The sequence below is a fragment of the Engystomops pustulosus genome, chromosome 1, assembly GCF_040894005.1.
Source record: "Engystomops pustulosus chromosome 1, aEngPut4.maternal, whole genome shotgun sequence".
Classification (NCBI taxonomy): domain Eukaryota; kingdom Metazoa; phylum Chordata; class Amphibia; order Anura; family Leptodactylidae; genus Engystomops; species Engystomops pustulosus.
In genome coordinates this window covers 249879225-249899709 of record NC_092411.1, presented here as the reverse complement: position 1 = coordinate 249899709, position 20485 = coordinate 249879225, and the positions used below count along the sequence as shown (strand labels likewise).

The 20485-nt window shown below is 41.0% G+C and overlaps 2 protein-coding genes across 2 annotated transcripts in view; one reads left to right on the top strand and one right to left on the bottom strand.

Moving 5' to 3' along the window:
• Positions 1–3410, bottom strand: part of LOC140125598 (uncharacterized) — a 70284-nt gene extending 66874 nt beyond the window's left edge. Inside the window, exons 1-4 of the mRNA XM_072144519.1 lie at positions 3278–3410; positions 3130–3203; positions 2754–2865; positions 368–442 (exon numbers count right to left, since the gene is read on the bottom strand). Of these exons, the coding sequence (XP_072000620.1) occupies positions 368–442; positions 2754–2865; positions 3130–3203; positions 3278–3307 (291 nt within the window). The 5' untranslated portion in view covers positions 3308–3410. The remainder of the gene's footprint in view (positions 1–367; positions 443–2753; positions 2866–3129; positions 3204–3277) is intronic.
• A 6663-nt stretch (positions 3411–10073) lies between these two features.
• EXOC1L (exocyst complex component 1 like) lies at positions 10074–18706 on the top strand. Its single transcript, XM_072132010.1, has 3 exons — positions 10074–10569; positions 15688–15818; positions 18016–18706. The coding sequence occupies exons 1-3, from the start codon at positions 10449–10451 to the stop codon at positions 18277–18279; spliced, it is 516 nt and encodes a 171-aa protein (XP_071988111.1). The 5' UTR covers positions 10074–10448; the 3' UTR covers positions 18280–18706.
• Positions 18707–20485: the final 1779 nt, after the last annotated feature.

Here is a 20485-nt window from a genome sequence, read left to right as displayed (position 1 = left end):
TAAATAACACTAATAATGGGAATGACTAAAGGTAAAAATTACGTAATAATAATAAACGGAATAATTCCTGGCAACTAGTCACAATAATTTTCAAAACATAATATGCTACTGGTATAATCCACCTTTTAATTCTTAGCTGGAGGTTCCCGAACAAGTTTACAATTTTACTCATACATAATATGAGCACCTAAACTTTTCTACTGTTTATTCAGACAGGTGTCAGTATAGGAATGCAGGTCAGGTGATAAGAGTCGTTCATCCTGATAGCCCCAGCATTGAATGACATTTTAAGTGCAATTAAAGCTCTGCACCAACACTTACAATGGATAATCAATATTCCAGAACAAATATAAGCCTTTTATCCTACCTGTCGGAGAATTTCAGGACTCCTCTGCCTTGGACGTACAGATAACAAGCTCTTCAGTGTTTCAAAATCCTTTTTCTAAAGTAATAATTAAAAAGAAAATCAATACACTTTGCAGCTTTATTGTATAATTACACCCATGATAAATGCATCCTATATAAGGGTTTGGCAGTCCAAAAATGTATGAGACTCAATGGAACACACAGTGTATATTTTGTTCTAGAATTTTCCGTAGATTGTGATATATGATGAGTTAAAACATTTTAGGCACAGGTATTTCCTAATAGCAAATGATCAGCATTTTGATATTGCATCCTCTAAGCATCTTTCCAACTTCAAAATCCCTCATAGGACAGCAGGAAGGCTTGAATTGTCCCCAGATGTACACTGAGACCATCCTGGTAAGACCTTGAACCAATAGACTGGTTGGGCAAAAGGTCATCTGTACCAATAGGTATTAGCTCAGGTTCACCACTGGCCTCCGGGCACTTTGGCAATGACCAAATGCTAACCACTCAGTTCACCATTAAAGTGGGACACATTGGTGAACTGCAAATTTTTGTTATGGATCCTCTCGAAGAATTTCAAATTGTATAGAAAGGTTCTGTTAAATTTGCATATTTATAGTAAGAAAGAGACCTGGATAAAGATGCTTGAGGTGCCAGAGCAAGCTTCTGTTTTTTAGGCAACATGTGGTCACTTTTTTAATTAGATCTTTCCCTTTTCCTTCACTTTGCTTTTGGTTTATTGATTAAAAAAATGTAGACTATTAGAACTTCTGTTTAGAAAGTATGATTAATTTGCTGCATTTTCTTTAAACCTTCCTAAGATTTTTTCCCAATTCTGTATAAATCATCCATGTACATAAAATGGGTACAGAAAATATTCAGAACACTATTCATTTTTCACTCTTTGTTTTTTGCAGCCAATTGGTAAGATCAAAAAAGTTAGGTGTTTTTGTACTCTCTGCCCCCCATTTTGACAGAATAAAAACTGAAATTTAGATATTTTTTGCTAATTTATTAAACAAGAAAAACTAAACTATCACATGGTCATAAGAATTCAGACCCTTTGCTCACTATTGAGTAGAAGCAGCTTTTGAGCTAGTACAGCCATGAGTCTTTGGGATCCTCTGCCTCTTCCTTGTAGATCCTCTCCAGTTCCCTCAGGTTGGATGGTAAACGTTGGTGGTCATTTTCATGTCTCTCTAGAGACACTCAATTGGGTTAAGGTCAGGGCTCTGGCTGGGACAGTCAGAGATGTTCTGAAGCCAGTGCTTTGTTATATTAGCTGTGTGCTTAGGGTCATTGTCTTGTTGGAAGGTGAATCTTCGGCCGTTTGAGGTCCAGAGCACTCCGGAAGAGGTTTTCATCCAGAATATCTCTGTATTCGGCCTCATGCATCCTTCAATTAATGCAACCAGTCATCCTGTTCCTGCAGCTGAAAAACACCCCATAGCCTGATGCTGCGACCACCATGTGTCACTGCTGGGATTGTATTTGGCAGGTAATGAGCATGGTTTTCTCCATACATATCACATAGAATTAACACCAAAAGTTCAATCTTCGTCTCATCAGACCAGAGAATCTTATGTCTCATAGTCCTGGAGTCCTTCATGTGTTTTTCTGCAAACTGTATGCGGCTTTCATATGTCTTGTACTGAGGAGAGATTTCTATTGTCACACTCTGCTATAAAGCCTTGACTGGTGGAGGCTTACGTTGAGAGTTGACTTTCTGGCACTTTTTCCCATCTTCCTACTACATCTCTGGAGCTCAGCCACAATGATCTTGGGTTCTTCTTTACCTCTCTCATCAAGGCTCTTCTCCCATGATTGCTTAGTTCAGCTGGACTGCCATAGTTGTGGTCATTGCAAACTTTTTCCATTTAAGGATTATGGAGGCCACTGTGCTCTTAGACACCTTAAGTGCTGCAGGAATTCTTGTGTAACCCTGGCCAGATCTCTGCCTTGCCAAAATTATGTCTTTGAGCTGCTTGGGCAGTTTCTTAGACATTGTGATTCTCATGTGCTCAGACATGCACTGTGAGCTGTGAGGTCTTATTTAGACAGGTGTGTGCATTTTCTAATCAAGTCCAATCAGTTTAATTAAACTCAAATGGACTCCAATGATGGAGTAGAACCATCTCAAGATGGATCATAAATTATAAATTAGGGTTTTATAAATTAGCAAAAATATCTACATTTACATATTTTTTCTGTCAAGATGGGGTGGAGAGTGTACACTAATGAGCAAAAGGAATTTTTTTGATCTTATCAATTTGCTGCAATGAAACAAAGAGTGAAATATTTAAAGGGGTCTAAATACTTTCAGAACCAGCTATATATTCATTTTATTATCAATTCAGGTTTTACACAAGATATTTAATTACCAAATTATTTTTTGAGAAGCTGCTGATGTTAAAGAGCAAATCTCTTCTGCTGTGAATCTGCATCTGGAGGTGGAAGATCGCCCATTCAACGACACTGTTTCTTCCAATGTACCTGTTAAAAATGATTAAAAAGAACATATACATTTACAGATTATAGACTTCAATGTCTTATAGTTGTCAAAAGTTTCTTGTTTTAGACTATTTGTTATAGATGATCAGTAACCCTGGTGTTTTCATGTCCAGAATGCCACATGCAAAGCAATAAAAACATTCAGAACTTGTCAATGGTATTTTGGACACTAACTTACAAGTCCCAAATATTCCAATAATATGTATATTATATTTCTGACCATAAGTCTCCAGGTTACTATAATACCTTTTCATATTGAGCAGCATCCCACACACATGCTTGATATTGGTGGCCACACGCTGGAATCTTTGACAACATCTCTGCAAAGATAAAATGATATATTATATTAGTGTATCGGAATTATGAGAATTATAAGTCAGAGATCATTCATTACCTTTTCGTTAGCAAGGAGCTCAGTACTCATGCTGCAGCCAATACACCGTCCTGTGACAACAATGAGTTGCTAACACAGTCGACTGTATGAAGAAACCTGTTTACTCACTTCAATGATCCTGTGGTATGTGTAGCCAGGGAGACATTGCTTACTAAATGCATGATATTTCCTGTATGAAGCATTGCTCTATAACACAGAGGAACAGAGGATGAGTCGCTGTGTTGGGTCGTCATATCTTTTGTCACTTCTCAAATTATTCAGGGAATCCTTCTTCCTTTGCCATAATCTAGTAGGAACTCATCTGAACATGTAGAACTTCAGTGCCCAAATGTGGATAAAACAGCTCTCTGTGCCATTAATTACTGGTGGCAGAAGGGTTTTTGGACCTTGTAAAGAAGTCCTACACCTACACCCTGTATAGCTGGACCACTGGAAATAATAATTCACAAAATCCTTAAATCATTTGATTACATTATACTATAGCCATAAGCCATTTTATGTTCTCAATAACCGTATTCAAAAAGTAGTAGCTATCCTCAATGGCCATGGCTAAAGACATTAACATTCATTAATGAATAACTACTTTAGATTAAAGCTCTTATTTCCAGTATTTTGCATAAAGTATTTGTTGCAGTTTTTGGATGACCAAATTTTGAGAGAAATATCCCCAGATCCATAATTGCCCTGTTCAGTAGCTACAGAGACTAAGGCTAAGTTCACACCTGTGTTCGGCAGGTTCTGTTACACAAATAGCGGGAAAAATAGTGCAGTAGCAAGCATCTTTCTTTCTGCTGTTAATAGCAGATGTGTAATCGATGGTGGAGTGAGTCCATAAAAGTCTATGGGGTACAGTAGGTGAATGGAAGACCTTCCGTCGACCTTCAGCTTTTAGTTTCCACTAAGCTCTCCTCATACAGAAAGTGGAACTTAAAGTTTAAATGCAGATGTTAACTGGGCCTTAGAAGTTATATTGTTCATGAGCATCTTCTAATTAGGAATTGTGCAAAGTGGATAGCGTCAATGGATTGCACAAGCAATGGCTGCATCACATGAGATGTGTACTGGTATGATGAAAATATAAAATACACAGCAAGAGAGGAAATAGTATCAGTGTGTCTTGTTCATCAATGCATTGCACATGTCCCAACCCCCAAAGCCTTATCCTGAATACCATATATATATATATATATATATATATATATATATATAAGCTGACCTGAGTATAATCCTAGGAACCTCATTTTAACAAGAAAACTGGGAAAATAGTATATAGCCAAGTATATAGACAGCCAGCTCATGCCCCCAGTATACAGCCAGCTCTTTGCCCCCATTATATGTCCAGCAGCCCCTACCCCAGTATATAGCCTGCAGCCCCTGTTCCCCGAATATATAATCTGTGGCCCCTGCCCCCGGTATATAGCCTGCAGCCCCTGACCCCGATATATAGCCAGCATTCCCTGCCCCCAGTATATAGCTAGCCCCTGTCCCCCAGTATATAATCTGCAGCCCCTGGCCTCGGTATATAGCCAGCAGTACCTGCACCCCAGTATATAGAACGTAGCCCCTGCCCCCAGTATATAGCCTGCAGCCCCTGCCCCCAGTATAGCCCCTGCTGTCGCACGCACCATGACTTCAATCGCTCGCTGATTACATCAGCCAATGACTTGAGCAATTGACTTGAGCGAAAGCCGTAAAATCCATGGAAAGAAGAGGAAATGCCAGGGGGGGGGGGGGGGAGGTGAGTACACTTTTCTTTTTTTAAGGACTTGAGTATAAGCTGAGTTAGGTTTTTTCAGCACATTTTTGCACTGGAAAAACTCAGCTTATACTGAAGTATACACGGTACCTTAATGACCTCTATGGAAGGTATAGGCTTCAATAGAAGACAAGATAGAGTGTGTTGTTTCCTGCATGGGGGGGGGGGGGGGAGTAAGCCCTAACACTTTCATAGATCTGGCAGCACGACACCTTTCTTAGAATTCCTTCCACTTTTTACAAAGAGACAAAGAATCATAAATCCAAGAAGTCCATATGCCAGTTATGGTCCATCCCAGCCCAAGGCCAAATACATGTCTGGGATCAGGGCAGCGGGGCGCATGCGTACCTGGTCTCAGTTAGTTCTGGGATATACAGAAGTGGGTCATGCCTCAACAGAATCCAGAGATCCAGGCGGATCTGATGACACCATAAACCTGATCCTATAACCTCCCAGTGAGAAGCTAGAATTGAATAAGTGAATTGGTTCTTTTTGTTATCTACACTGTAATAAAACTGTACAGATATCTTATTGGGTGTTCTGTTTTGTGCCCTTAAAGGTGTTGTCTGAGTTTAAAAAAAAATAAAATATATGTGGCCGGGAGCGGGCTGCCTAAAACAATAAAGATGTACTTACCTTCCGGTGCCCTCCGGTATCCAGCGCTGCCGTCGCTCCGGTCCGGGCGCTATGTAAACAGACATGGCCGCAGCAGCACTGCATTCAGCTTTCGGCCGGCTGTGGCTGGGTACGCCTATCCGTCCCTATACACAGCATTGTGTATGGGGGCCGGAAGGTTGTCGGGTCCGGCCGGAAGCTGAATGCAGCGCTGCTCCGGCGGCCATGTTTGTTTACATGGCGCCCGGACCGGAGCGACAGCAGCGCCGGATACCGGAGGGCACCGGAAGGTAAGTACAGCTTTATTGTTTTAGGCAGCCCGCTCCCGGCCACATATATTTTTTTTTCAAAACTTGGACAACCCCTTTAAGGCAATTACATATAAAATTTTACCTGCGTTGTTCTTTTATCTCAATCCAGGAATTCCCAAATCTGTGTCTTGGTTAGACATGCTACTGGGTTGACTCCTCACCCAATACAGTATAATGACGTTACGGACCGCTTTTATATCAAACGGGCAGTTGGTGGCAGCCCACTCTACTGATGTGTCTCTGTTTCACTGAGGCTAGTGAAAGAGGCCTTTCAGCTGTCCATGGACCCTTAGTAAATAAGCCCCATTACCTGAGAAAGCTTTGCTCAACTACTCGCCTGCTCAGAAAGTGCTATTTCCCAGAACAAGAGATTTAAGAGACCAGAGCTGTTATGCAGACATATAATATGCATGTATTAGCATGTTTACATGTCTATACTGGGCTCATGACCAACAAAACATTAGATGTGTTTGTTTACTGCAGTGCTGGATACTTAATGGTTTATATAGACTCAATAGTGTGGAATACTCAATGAATAAAAAAATCTTAATATTTCGCCATAGTATTCTACAGGGCTTTACAGATCATGGGGGACATATACAGGCGGTCCCCTACTTAAGAACACTCGACTTACATACGACCCCTAGTTACAAATGGACCTCTGGATATTGGTAATTTATTGTACTTTAGTCCTAGGCTACAATAAACATCTGTAACATTTATCACAGGCGTCTGTAATGAAGCTTTAGTGTTAATCCTGATTCTTATGACAACCCAACATTTTTAAAATCCAATTGTCACAGAGACCAAAAAAGTTCTGGCTGGGATTACAATGATAAAATATACAGTTCTGACTTACATACAAATTCAACTTAAGAACAAACCTACAGACCCTATCTTGTATGTAACCCGGGGACTGCCTGTACAAATAAGACAACGCTACAGAGTAATAACATGGTCAGATAAACCAATAGGAATGGGGGGACCTCTTCACAAGAGCTTACAGTCTGTAAGGACAAAGGGATGACATGGTAGAAGCGTTTAATGGTCCAGACATTTTTTATGCGGTATCAGAATAAATATATAAATGAATAAATAATGGTTCATGAGTCAAACACCAACCACCATCTATATTCACAGAATACATTGTGCATGCAGAGTGCTTGGAGTTAGCTAATATAATTGGCCTAACAAAGAGAGAGGTTTTAATAGCACGTTTGATGTTTTGGTGATAGCATATTAGTCTGATAGTCCAGGTTAGGGAATTCCAGAGAATTGGTGCAGCTCAAGAGAAGCCCTGAATAGGATGTTGGGAAAGATAGGATTAAAGAAAATCTACCATCAAAATCAAATCTAACATCATGATAAACCAGGGGCACTTACTCATAGACCCAGGCACTGTGACTGTGATATCTTCTTATATTTGTTATTCATGGCCTCCTTCCTTCTAAAATCAACCTTTAAAATTATGCTAATTAGCCTGAGGGGTTCTGGTGGCTGTTTCCAGGGCTCCTCAGTGATGTCTTTTCACTGGTTGTCACAATGAGATGAATAGGTCTCCACTCCCCTATTAACGAAACCTATTAGCCTCATTGTAATAGCCTGTTGTCGGGATTCAGGCACAGTGGATCCTCTAGACCACCACGGGAGATGGTACTAGCTAACACCTGGGACCGGAGTCTAAGTGGCACCTGGTCACCAGAGCCTGCCGCAAAACGGTATGGACTTGCTGTGGCAAGGTACCACCAGGTCGTTCCACAGGTGCGACTAGCCCGCGGAGGCAGTTGAGGTCGAGGTACCTTAGCAGGAGATCATGGTCTCGTGGTCAGGTCCAGGCAAAAGGTCAGAGCAGGCGGCAGAGATGCAAGGTCACAGGAACACAGCAACGCAGGAACACAGCAACATGGAGGAATACTGGTAACACAGGAACACGGAGGGACTCTGGTAACACAGAAACACGAAGCAGAAACACACTGGAGCGCAGAAATACACAGGAATGCAGGAAAACACAGGAACGCAGGAATATCGCAGGAGAGCTTTCACAATGGTGTAGGCACACAAAGATCCTGCGAGGCAGGAATTATAAGGAGATGGTTTTCGGCCAGCGCACCAATCAGCGGTGCACTGGCCCTTTAAATTTCCTACAGTCGTGCGCGCGCCCTAGGAGGCGGGGACACGTTCTCGGCATTCCGCTGGGGAGCAGGAGCCAGGACAGGTGAGTCCGAAGCAGCGGCCGGATGGGGGGCACACGTAGGGGCACGGGTGCACCAGGGATCGCTGGAGCACCCGTGACACCTGTTACACTGCTGCACTGATGGGCTCTGGATACACCCACTAGAGCCATTTAGGCTTATTAACATATTAACATAATAGTAAAAGTTTATTTTTAAAGGAAGAAGGCAATGGATAATAAATATAAGATTATTACAGTCACAGTGCCAGGGGGGAGAGGCCCTTCTGGCTAAATAGCATGAACTAAAAAGTGGATTTTAGATGAAAGGAGGCCATGGATAATACATATAAGAAGATCAGCTACCTATTCTGTAAAACCCACAGAAGCCAGATGAGATTTAATGAAATAAGACAATGGGGCTCATTTACTAAGGGTCCACGAACCGCACAAACGTTGGATATTCTGATGATTACCATTTTGCGCCGCATTAAAAAGGGGATTGTGACGCACGCAATCGGATTTTGGTGCCGGCTTTCATGCTACACAAATCGAGGGCGGGCCAACGAACGATCCACTGGATTCAGACTGAGCACAGGATTTAACATTTGAATTTGTGTCCCAAGCCAAGCACTTACATGCACCGGGAAGAAGATGGTAAACTCCAGCGGACCTGAGCAGAAAAGCAACACAAGCAGGAAATCGGGCGCACGTGAATCACACTGGAGTCCATGATCATCGGACAATGCACAGCGGGGATCGCGCAAATGACGGGTAAGTAAATGTGCCCCAATGTACTTACATTGCTCTAGCTCCCATGTACCAGCATTGTTCCTGTTATGCTTTTAATGCTTTTTATGCTTAAATTCCTGGTGAAAGAGGGAGAAATCCTTCTTTGGTTTTAAAGAGTAACTATGAATGAACTATAAATGAATAGAGCAAGTTATAATAGTAAACTCTATTGTAATGCAGCTTCTATGTCTATGTCTTTTTCTGCTCTTTTTCCTGTAGTGAGCATATGAAAGCCTTTTAAAACAGATAAAGATAGCATCTTTAAGTCTTGGAATAGAGAATATATCACTTTCCAGGGACTGTATGTAAACAGTTAAGTCATTAAGAACATTATCAGCTTCTTTGATGTCTGAACTCTCAGTGAAGGAAGGTGAGAATTTGTAGGAACTGCTTAAACAAGGAACAAAGGAGAAGGAAAAGAAGGACACAGGAATATATTTCTTAAATAAAGTGCATTACAAAGTTTACTATTATCATCCGCACTATTAATTTGTGCAATTTTTTCAAATATTTACTTACACTTTAAGTGAAGTGTGCTGCGTATTCTCTGTTCCATGAAATCATAGATAATAGGATTTACTACAGTGGCCTTCCATCGCTGTACTGTTATGATGATTTAATATTCTTCCTCTCTTGATCTAATCAAAATAACACATTATTATTCAATCGACCATCCTAGGAACTCAATCTCATTGCTAAGTACTAAATATAATTGATGGAGGAGGACTTTACATTGCAGTAATATAGATCCAGTTCACACAACGGGATCGTATATCCACAATAACGGATTGAGTGTTGAATAGGGTATGTGAAAGTGAAGCATAGGGAGAAATACTGCACTGTTGTGCTCACTTTTAATGAAAATTGATTTTGGATACCAAGAGAGTGTCTCTTAATAAATAACTCTTGGCCCCCGGTGAAGGGCAGTGCCGAATATAAATGAATACAGCTCGTTTCATGAAGTGGTGCTCTTAGTGATAATGCAAGGGATGCTGCATGGTTTTAAAAAGCGGTTTTGGACTGGGAATTGTCTGGCTCCTTTTTCTAAGGCAACGTCATGGGTATAGACTTGTGGGAAGCGTTAAGTGTTCAGCAGTATAAAAGACAGCCCTGCCTTCATTTGCTACTTGTAATAATAGTCTTAATGGAAGAGGAGCTGAATCAATACATCAAGACAGCTGTTAACAGATTATTTTAATGGAAACTAAACAGCTTTCCTTTTCACCCATTTTGGAGTTTAAAAATCTCTACAAATGACAAGAACGTTCAAGTTGCGTCTCTATGTACGTCAAAATATGAGTTCTCATGCAAACTCCTTGCGCGCAAGAGGTCAACCAACATAAACGTAGAGGATATCGGCTACAAAGACTTCCATGAAATTGGTCTTCTTCAGACGCTTGGAAGCTGATAAGGTGCTGCTGTTCTATGGTTCTTAAAGGCCTACAGAGGACATAGAGGGACGAGGAGGAGATCATTCTTATGAATGTGGATTATTTGTTAACTACATAAGACAATCAACAACTGGATATGTCATCACTCTTAAAGGAAGACATGGAGAAAAAACTTTTCAAGCCTAAAGGACACACTTTGTGTGAGTTCATCGAGACAAAGTCCAAAAGCAAGGAGAGGTTTTATCTCTGTGCTTCAGGTAATATATCATGTATGTCAAAGCTTCACTTTCACTTGCAGTATTTATAATCATTTTAAGTGACTTCATTTTATTATGTATCAATGTCGATTCAGGTAGATTGTTGGATTTCATTCTGGAAAGTTGTTTGCCTTTGTAACACACAGTAAATTTATACTGATAGTTCAAAGCAATGTCACAGTGTGAAGTTGAATCCATACTAGATTTCCCATGACTTTCAGTTCACACAAATTATGCATATTGCCCATCTTCTTGGAATGAACCAACCCCCTAGAAGATTAATTTCCAATGCAAATTTGGTTGGTAGTCTTAAAGAGAATTCTCTCATTTTATTTTAAAATTGGATGTGAAATTTCTTACATTTTTAAAAATAAGGTTAACCTCAATTTTATATTCTCTCTTCCAGTAGAATAAAAGATCATTTCCTTTTTGTTCATGCTACTGTACCACTCAATGCAGATCACTATTAGTTGGTGAAATTGACACTTTTTGACTTTTCTATTTTATGGCTTATGCATGTTATACATTTTGATTAAACATTTGCTGCTGACTAGAAATCAATGAATGGTTAACTGAATGAAGACATTGATTTCTTTTGATGTCCACACACATGGCATCTTTACAAGTTTGCAGTTCACATTTTAAAGCACTTATACGTTTCCCATATCCAGTCAGTTGTAAAAATAGAGAGATGTCAGCTTCAGCTATAAATAATACCCTATGGTGCACCTAAGCCAACATGAGCCAAATGTATCTTCCTCTTTTATCTACTATACCCCATGGAAGCACATTAGCTTTTATACATCTATAACTTCTATAGCTTTTCTTATAGCTTTCTGTTCAACAGCTTTATAGTTAGTTTATAGCTTAATGCTACAAATACTTTTCTTTTTGCTGTCAAGTTGTTTCAATGAAATATTGAAAACAATCTGTTTTGTGGTTTAGCATTGCAGCTTTAAAACACAAGACATTTCGAAACAGTATTAGGCTACATTCCTACTGCCGTGAGCCCGCCGCACCGTAGCACGGCGGGCACACGGCAGCGCGGGGAGAGGAGGTGAGCGCAGCTCACCCCCGCCCCTCTCCATAGCGATGTGTGGCCGCGGCGACGTAATACGGGAAAAGATAGGACATGTGCTATCTTTTCCCGGGCTACGGAGCGGTACGGTGCCGCACATCTGCTGCACCGTACCGCTCTCGTAGGGCGCCGCGAGCCCATAGAAGTGTATGGGGGACGTATATCGGCCGCATATACGTCGGCCGTATATACGTCCCCCATACTGTAGTGTGAATGCAGCCTTAATATGTAAGTAAACCTTGAAATGGCAACAAAAACATTGCAATTTTCAATATGTAAAAGAAGGTTTCACAAGGCGGCACTTTTACTAAGAACAGTGCAGTCTGTACTATGTGCAGTTTGCCTGTGTATAGTGTAGGGGGCGCTAGGTTCAGGATTTTTGGCACCCAATCTTTTTGAATCTGGCGCCCCATGCACTGCTCCTGCAGAATTCACCAACTATTTTTTTGTGCACCTTTAACATGGGGCATGCAACACAATTCTGTCGGACTTTGCATGTTAAATCTGGCGCACGGTCTGACTGAGCACTGGAACACCCTCTTCAGTGTAGTACGACACAAATGTGGCATGGACACTTCCTAAAAACCTGTGCAAGCAGTTTGCACAGAAAAGGATGTGCAAAGTCCAACAGAAAACATGTGCATGTCCCTTAGGCCCATTATCATGCGCCTTATATCCTGCATGTGTCGCTTCCCCTCTCAGGTCCGGCAGAGTTCACTTTCTTCTTCGTGGTGCATGTAAGTGCATTAGATTGAGACACAATTAAAAAGTTAAATCCTGCGCTCAGTCCGAATCAGTCGGATGGTCTGACGGCACGCGCCCCCCTCCCCATTTCTGTCACTTGAAAATGGGTGTGTGCGACACAATTCTGGCGCAGACACCTGTTAAATACCTGTCCAAGCCGAGTAATCCCCGCAAAAAGAGAGAAAGTCCGAAGAAACTGCGGTCTGCGACCCTTAGTAAATGAGTCCCATTGTATAAATCCTAAGGCTAGTTGTCTACCAAAGCAAGGATAAATATTCCCTCTCTGCTGCCTGAAGTGAACTATAGATTGGCGGCCCCTAAACCACATCCAGAAGTAATATATCAGGATATTTTTTTAATTAGGTCAGTTCTCCAAGCAGCGTCTCACATCCATTCTGGCATTGGGTGTCAAGAGACTCTGGGGCTCATTTACTAAGGGTCGTGCTGTACTTTTGTCGGACTGTGAACTGTTTTCAGGGCTAAAACGGCTTGCACAGGTATTTAAGAAGCGCGTGCGCTGGGATTGCGGCGCATGCAACCCTTATTGTGGCGCAGCAGGCCTCCATGCAACACAAATTAGGTGGCGTGTCGACGGCCGGACTGAGCACGGATTTAAATAGTTTCGCTAGCCCTAAGATGCACCGCAAAAAGATGGTTAACTCTGTCAGACCTGAGCAGGGAAGCGTCACATTCATGGATTCAAGCGCACAATCTCAGTGAATCGTGGCACGGTGCATAAGAGTCGGACAATGCACTTTCTGTGACCCTGTAAATAAATGTGCCCCTATATGTTTAGGTGTCAATCCTCCTTTATAACAGGTGATTGCACCCCTGATGCTCCCCCCATCTTGCTGCAGGTGGTGCTGCCTGAGGCAAGTGGGGCTCAACTTGCCTAGTGGATGGTGGACTCATGTCTCAAAGCCAACACAGAACACCCAGTATCCACAAATCCTCTCACAAGTAGAACTGTCATTGTATAGGGAATGAGGCTTACCAAGATACCTTTCCCAGCAATCTGTCCTTTATGAAAATATTTTCATTTAAATGCAAATTAACCTTTTGGTGCACTGTGGGTGGAGCTCTGCCCAATGGTGCACCTGTCTACATCTTTCTGCATGTTATTTCTTTGGGATGTCCACCCTTGTGTAAAGTGTAAGCTTATCAGCCATTGTTCAAATAGAAAAAGGAAGTCGTGTGCATCAGCAGGCACAACCAGACCCCCCAATATACCTAGATGCTTATTTGGGTGGACTACCCAGACTCCCTTTAAGTGGATCAGTGGATCCACTCTACTGTACTAAAGTGTTTTCCATTACTTGTGATTTTGAGGGTTTAATACCCCCAAAGTTTTTCTTACAATCACTTTTGCCTTTGTAGTGCTACAAAAGTTACAAAGTTGATAGCAAATAATAATGGGATAGGTACAGTATTTGTCCAAGATTCTATTGATCTGTGGCCAAGAGATCTAAGCCTTTGTAACTACCTAAATATAGGTGAGTCTTCAGGGACAGTATTTTAGTAGAAAGCTAACCATTGCAAGATGAGAGTGGAGAAAAGAATTCCACTTAGCAGATAATTAATATCTTGCAGGAAGAAAAATTACTAAAGGCCTAAACCCCTGGAAGGGTTGGTCAAACCTGTTCACTTAAAGACTTCAATTATCTGCTGAGTAGGTATTTGAGACCAAATAAGTGATGTAAGCAAGCTGCTAACATTATATGCTGGAAAAAGAATCATGTCCTTTCATATTAAGGATTAAGGTTCCTTGTGTGCAGTAAATTCATGTACAAGTACCCTATAGGTGCTACGGTGGCTGTATAATGCATCGCTTTCTCCTCACCACAATTTATTTTTTAAATGTTGATGTTTCTGTGATCACTTAGTCTGTATTTTTCCACAGTAAACTTTCTCTGTAGTCTGCAGGAACCCTGGATCGCGCTACCACCGGGCAGCAGGACTCAGGACTTCCTGTGTCCTGCTGGATTTCGGTGGATCAAGAGTGCTGTGCACTTTTGTATATACGAACGTCCCCTCTGTCCTTGGCACTCCCTGCCAACCAATAAAGAAGTGGTACCCGCAACTACAGAGAAAGTATACCAGAACCTTAATTTTACCCCAGTAAACTATTGCATTAGTGGCCAATACCTTAAAGGCATCACTTCTCTTATTATATTATTATAACAAGCCTTGCTATCTTGATACTTTCTCCATCCACCCCCAAGAGTCGCCAAACTACTGCTATAAACAAGGGTTCATCAACTTATTATATTATCAATTGGGTCTCATCTGGGGGAGAAATCTGCTTATTTAAAATTAATAAAAGTTGTTTGCCATTCTGAAAGTTTTTTGATCTTGGAGCCTCGCTATGTTGATACTTTTTCTTATAGTTCCCCCAAGAGTCGCCAACTTTCTGCACTTTAGTTGCTGAACACCCTAGATAGTTGTAACATCTGTGCCAGCACCATCCTCAGTCCAGGGTTTCCATCTGAGCAGACACTGATTTTGTCTCTATATTTCATGTAATCTGCCTGTGTGAACACACATGATTGTGATTGCACCATACCCATATACTCCTTCAGTCTGATCTGGTCTAGCAACAGTTAACTGTTGTGACTTAGAGAGCTCTGCTCCAATCAACCTGGAGAAGAGGTTCTGGTCTTATAAAAGTGTTTTGTTCCCATTCAGTCCAACCTTTATTGTGTTGCATTGCTGTCGTGTTGGTCTTGGCTACTGTCTAGACTACTCTTATAAAATTCTGTACTTCATTGCTATCTCTTTTGCAACCTGTTTTTTGTGTATGCTTCCCTTTTTATTTTTGTCCTGTTTTGGATGGGGATAGGAAGGATTGCCTTCTAGTTGTCCTATGGCAGTTAGGGGACGCTGAGGGAAGTAGGTAAGGCTTGTTTGGGGAGCTCAGTATCAGGGCTCACTGCACATGTCTGTGTGCCCTCCATTATAATAATATTGTTATATAGAACTGTAACTTTGAGGCATAAGTTTTTGCACTGTTATAGGGGAAAATGTTCCCAAAAAATCAGTAGGAATTGATTAAAGCAAACAGTTGTATCCAAATAACAAAAAGATAGTTTCTGTCCTTGTTGATTTTCTACTAACCTGACATCTGGAACAAGAGATCAATTATAGACAAAAGACATCTATACATAATCAAGTCTTTTTCATTGCCACTTGAAAGAGTCCCAGGAGGAACATTAAAGTCGTTGAATATTTCAGGCATGATGATTCATGTACATTATATATCATTACAGACACTGTGTAACTTGAATTTTATCTTCCAGTGGCTAAGGAGGAGGAAGTTCATATATCCTTGGTGAAACACTACAGAGCTTGTATAGATGAAATATATGAAGTGTCCGAGATATGGCTTCTAAAAGATCTGAAGTTCATTGATGGCAAGGAGCCAGATACCGTAAGTATATTACTACTACATTTATTCATAACCACAAAACATCTTACATGCATGAATGACATACAGGGGACAAGAACCAAATTATAGACTGTAGCTGATATATTTTGGGGGTGCTAAATGCAGCCCTTGACCCCCCTTAGAATTCAGGAAGGGTTTTGGTAAAAGGCAAGCGTTACCACGCATGTATGACAGTTTTACAATTTGATGACACTTTTGGTGGGGATCTCCTTATATCAGATTGAGCTAAACAGTAGGGAACCTTATAGGCTATGCTCCTTGGAAACAGGCTTTCTCTATGGTGTCACTTATATACTACTCACAAAACATTTATGGATATTTGGCTTGAAGGAGAAGGTTGAGGATGAATCTAACAAGTACTATACACTTTACATGTGAACTTAATGTGACAGTCTCTAAACTTTTGAATGCACATGCCCTACTGTACACTGTTTCCATAAATGTTGCATAATTTGTTGTTTAATAAGGAGCTTAACAGCAAAATTCACAACAGGTGTTTGACCCATGTATGGACCAATGAATTTCCTGGTTCAATTAGAAATGTTTTTTAAACAGTATTCCTCATCATGCTGCTCACATTTTGTTATTATGAGACCAAGATGACAACTAACAATTTATCAACAGTACCTTCCCATTGTGAGGTTTAAAGTAGGATGTAATGGAGGGAAGCCTCACCCAAGAGTCACATTACACCAAAATCGTTATAGTCATATAACGATCAGCATAGTCCTGGTGCTAGGCAACCTTTAGGGGTACCTGACCACACCACTGGGCACAGGTGTCAATACCTTGCATGAACGAAGGACCAGGCCTCACTACTGTTCACTGATGAAAGTCTCAAATGTGTTTAGTTAGTACAGAACTTTGTGAATGGTACAGTGACAAGCCCATACTGCGCCAATAACATCATTAATCCAGTCATTGTGCATCAACAACACAGTCCTAATTGCGTCTTCATGGATGAAAAATTTATTGAGGTCGCATCATTAGGGAATGGAATGGGAGTTGCTTGTACAAGTAGAGACTTGTATCTCTACACCAGAACCTCAATAACCTGTAGACTTCCATTCAAGTAGAGTGAGAGGTCTCAGCAGAAAATTAGAGGCCTTGTGAACATCATGAGACATTGTCGTCAAGCTGTAATTGATGCTCAAGGTCACATGACAAGTTACTGCACTTTAAGATTGTTGTGGGAGTGCGACCAGGGTTGGTGTTTGTTTACATAAATAAGATGGGGAAGTCATTATTCCATACTTCCAATTACTTTTTAAGTTTTCCATAAAGTTCACCAGAAAGAAAAATACTCTTAACTTTTTGTGATTGTGTAAATGTAGCTACCCTGTACATTGTACATTGACTTATACAGTAGCTTCCTATAGCTGGGATTAGAGACAGAACTTTCTTCCATATGCAGCTTATTTGTTTCCATTATGCTGTACGCCTATGAAGGAAAAGTTTATACATGGATACATAAATACATCATAACCTTTGGAGATATACTACAAAAGTTGTTCTTCTTCTTTATGACAAGGTAGAGTCATCTGGCAGTTGCACAATCTTGATGAAGCTTCCTTGGGTCTATGCATTTGGCACACCAGTAGCCACCAGTTTGCCATATGAATTTATTGATTTTATGGATAACCAATTACCCGAGGCAATGATAAAGCTAAAATCTAAAAAAATAGTAGATAGTAGATATTCAACAATTAAATATTAAAGATAAGAATCTAAGCTTTCATATCACATCTGGTTTATGGTTCGGTGAGGTACAGAGCTGGGAATACAGGTAGTTAAAAAAAGGAGAGAACTGGATCTTTATTTGCAGCTTGCATTTCCAACTATATATTTAGCTGCCTGTATCTCTGGTTCTGTAGCTCCAAAAGCCTAAAAGATCTGAAAGATGAGATTCTTATCTTTGTTATGACACAAAAAGCATGTTTCTAGATACTATAGAACCAAAGATGAAGGTTTCCGAATTGACCCTCTTAAACCACTAAAGTAGAAAGGACATTCATGCCCTATGTGATAGAGCCAGTAGTTTCATGGGGTAAAATCTTGTGACAGGTTCCCTTTAACTACTCACAAATGAAAGGAGATGTGCCCTAAGTAACAAATAATCCTACATAACCTACCAAATGTTGCTCTTCATGTTGTTCTTCATTTGCTCACTATTTTGCAGGACAACCCATACTTTGACATGATGTTTGAAGAAGTCTGTAATGTAGAAGCCTACAGCTGTGCCTCCAAATACGCCTTTGCCCGATGTCTAATTAAACTGAACACTCTCCATACAAAGAGGGACATCAAGGTGTTAAATTTTGACTCCTCCTACATAGAAGATGGTGTTATCTGGTCTTCCAACAATGGGGACTGTTTAGTGCTTATGAGAATATGTTTTTATGCATCTAATCTTCTGTGCTTATCTTTATGTCCGATTCCTTAGGTTACATGGTACACAATAATAAGATGACCTAATTCAATGATCTACTGAAAGTCACGGTCAAATGTCCTTAGATCTGTCCTGAGTAAATATCATAGTGTTAGAGCATGCACCGTTGAGGTTGTAGAGTACATGATTTATGACAGACTTTACTGAACTTTCCAAATGTTAGCAAATTGTAGGAATAAGTAAAAAGAAGTAGTAATTGTTATCTAAAAACAAGTGTAAGAAGAGACAAAGTTTCACGTAAAAAAGAAAAAATTGCAATTTGAAATAGTTTAGTATGTTCTCTCCGTGTTTGCGTGGATTTCCTCCGGGTCCTCCAGTTTCCTCCCACACTCCAAATCATACTGGTAGGTTGATTAGATTGTGAGCCCCATGGGGACAGGAACTGATTTGGTAATCTGTGTGCGCTATATATAAATAAAGGAATTATACCTTTAGGCAAACACCATAGATGACGCTGGAAATTACTGCTGTCTGTAAGGAGTTAAGAAGGATTTTTAAATGAATGTCCTTTTCTTACGAAAGACCATTGATATTAGATTGCTGAGATCCCATTTTTGGCACCCTCATTGATAAATTGATGAAAGGATGCAGCACAGATCACTGCAGCCTCTACGTCAGATTACAGACTGATTTATATTTGAAAATGCCATTTTTTTCATAATGGTTATGAGAGGTATTGCAGCATTGTTGTATGAAAGTGAAGGAGAAAATTGGGCCCATTTACCTACATTCCCGCTGGAGTTCACCTAAAGTGCACTGTCTGACGATAATGCACTGTGCTGCGATTCACTAAGATCGTGCGCCCAATATCCTTCATGTGTCGCTTCCCCGCTCAGGTCCGACAGATTTCACCATCTTTTTAGTGGTGCATCTAAGTGCTTGAGCTTGCGACACAATTTGAAAGTTAAATCCCGCGCTCAGTCTGAATAATTCTGTATATAAAGCTGATAGCCTCTCCACTAATATATGATATATGTGGAAAAAACACTGAAATTGCACAGCATGCTAAACAAACTACTAGGTAAGTGTTATAAACCAGAAACCAATCACTTATAAAGATAAAACATGAAAATGTTTATTGGTATGCTCTAAAAACACCTAAAAGGGCACTACCTAATGTGCCATCCTATCTCTGTAAAAATAAGACAGAGTCATCCTCCTCACTAATGCCTGACAGTCCGGCAATGCATGTGGGCAAAGTGCAAATAGTACAGATCAATAGGTCAACAATGGATGATCAAACATGCTAGCATCAGCAGAGTAAAATAGTAACATAGCAGATAAATATCACCCAAGTCCATCTGAGTAAGGAGGAGAAAGCGTCCCCAGGCGTATCGCCGCGTTCCTGCGGCTTCCTCAGGGGTAACTGGATACCAAATGATCCTGTCTCATATATGTGGCTCACATGATGTCGGCGTCTGACGTCATTTCCGGCCTGCCGCGAGGCTGAGCCCGCGCGCATGTGCGCCAGCCGCGCGCGCCCCGCACGCGCACGGCATCCCCACTCCTCCACCTCCATGTGGGGACACCGCACACGTCACAGGCCACGCCCCGCCGGCACACACCCGCAGGACCCCACCCCCGAACGGGGGCCGGCCCGCCCCTCCAGGTGAGTACATCGGTATGGTGCGGTCCAATAGTGTTTATCTCGGAATGTGATCGGCTAAATGTATTTCAATGGGCAGTATTCCTGAGTAGGAACTTTCTTGTTTCTGTAGTACTCCCGGGCTCTCCAAGGGATTCCATAGGAGGAGGAAGGATTAAAGCAGGGATCAAGCATCACAGGCAAATATCTATAATGGGATAATATAACATAAACATCCATCAAAACCTAATAGATAATATAATGAAATAATGTGTTGGACCTGATCCAAGTGTCAAAGTGGTGTGAACACAGTGACATGTGTATGTTGAGTGAATGTGCCAAGTGCAGATGTGAACTATATGTCCCTGATCCAGTGTGCTGTGAATGATATGGCATGGAGCAGGTGATATGTGTGGGTGTGACTGCTGGTGAAAGGACAAGGAGGTGATGATACATGAACGATTACATGAAGGAATATATCAGTGTGGGGTGATCCGTTGTGCAGCGTGATGTGTGATGTGAGTATGCTATAGGATGTGCGGTGACTAAAGTGAGAGAGGTGAAGGTGACTACATACTGTGTGGTGAATGTGTACCATGTGTATAAGGAATAAGA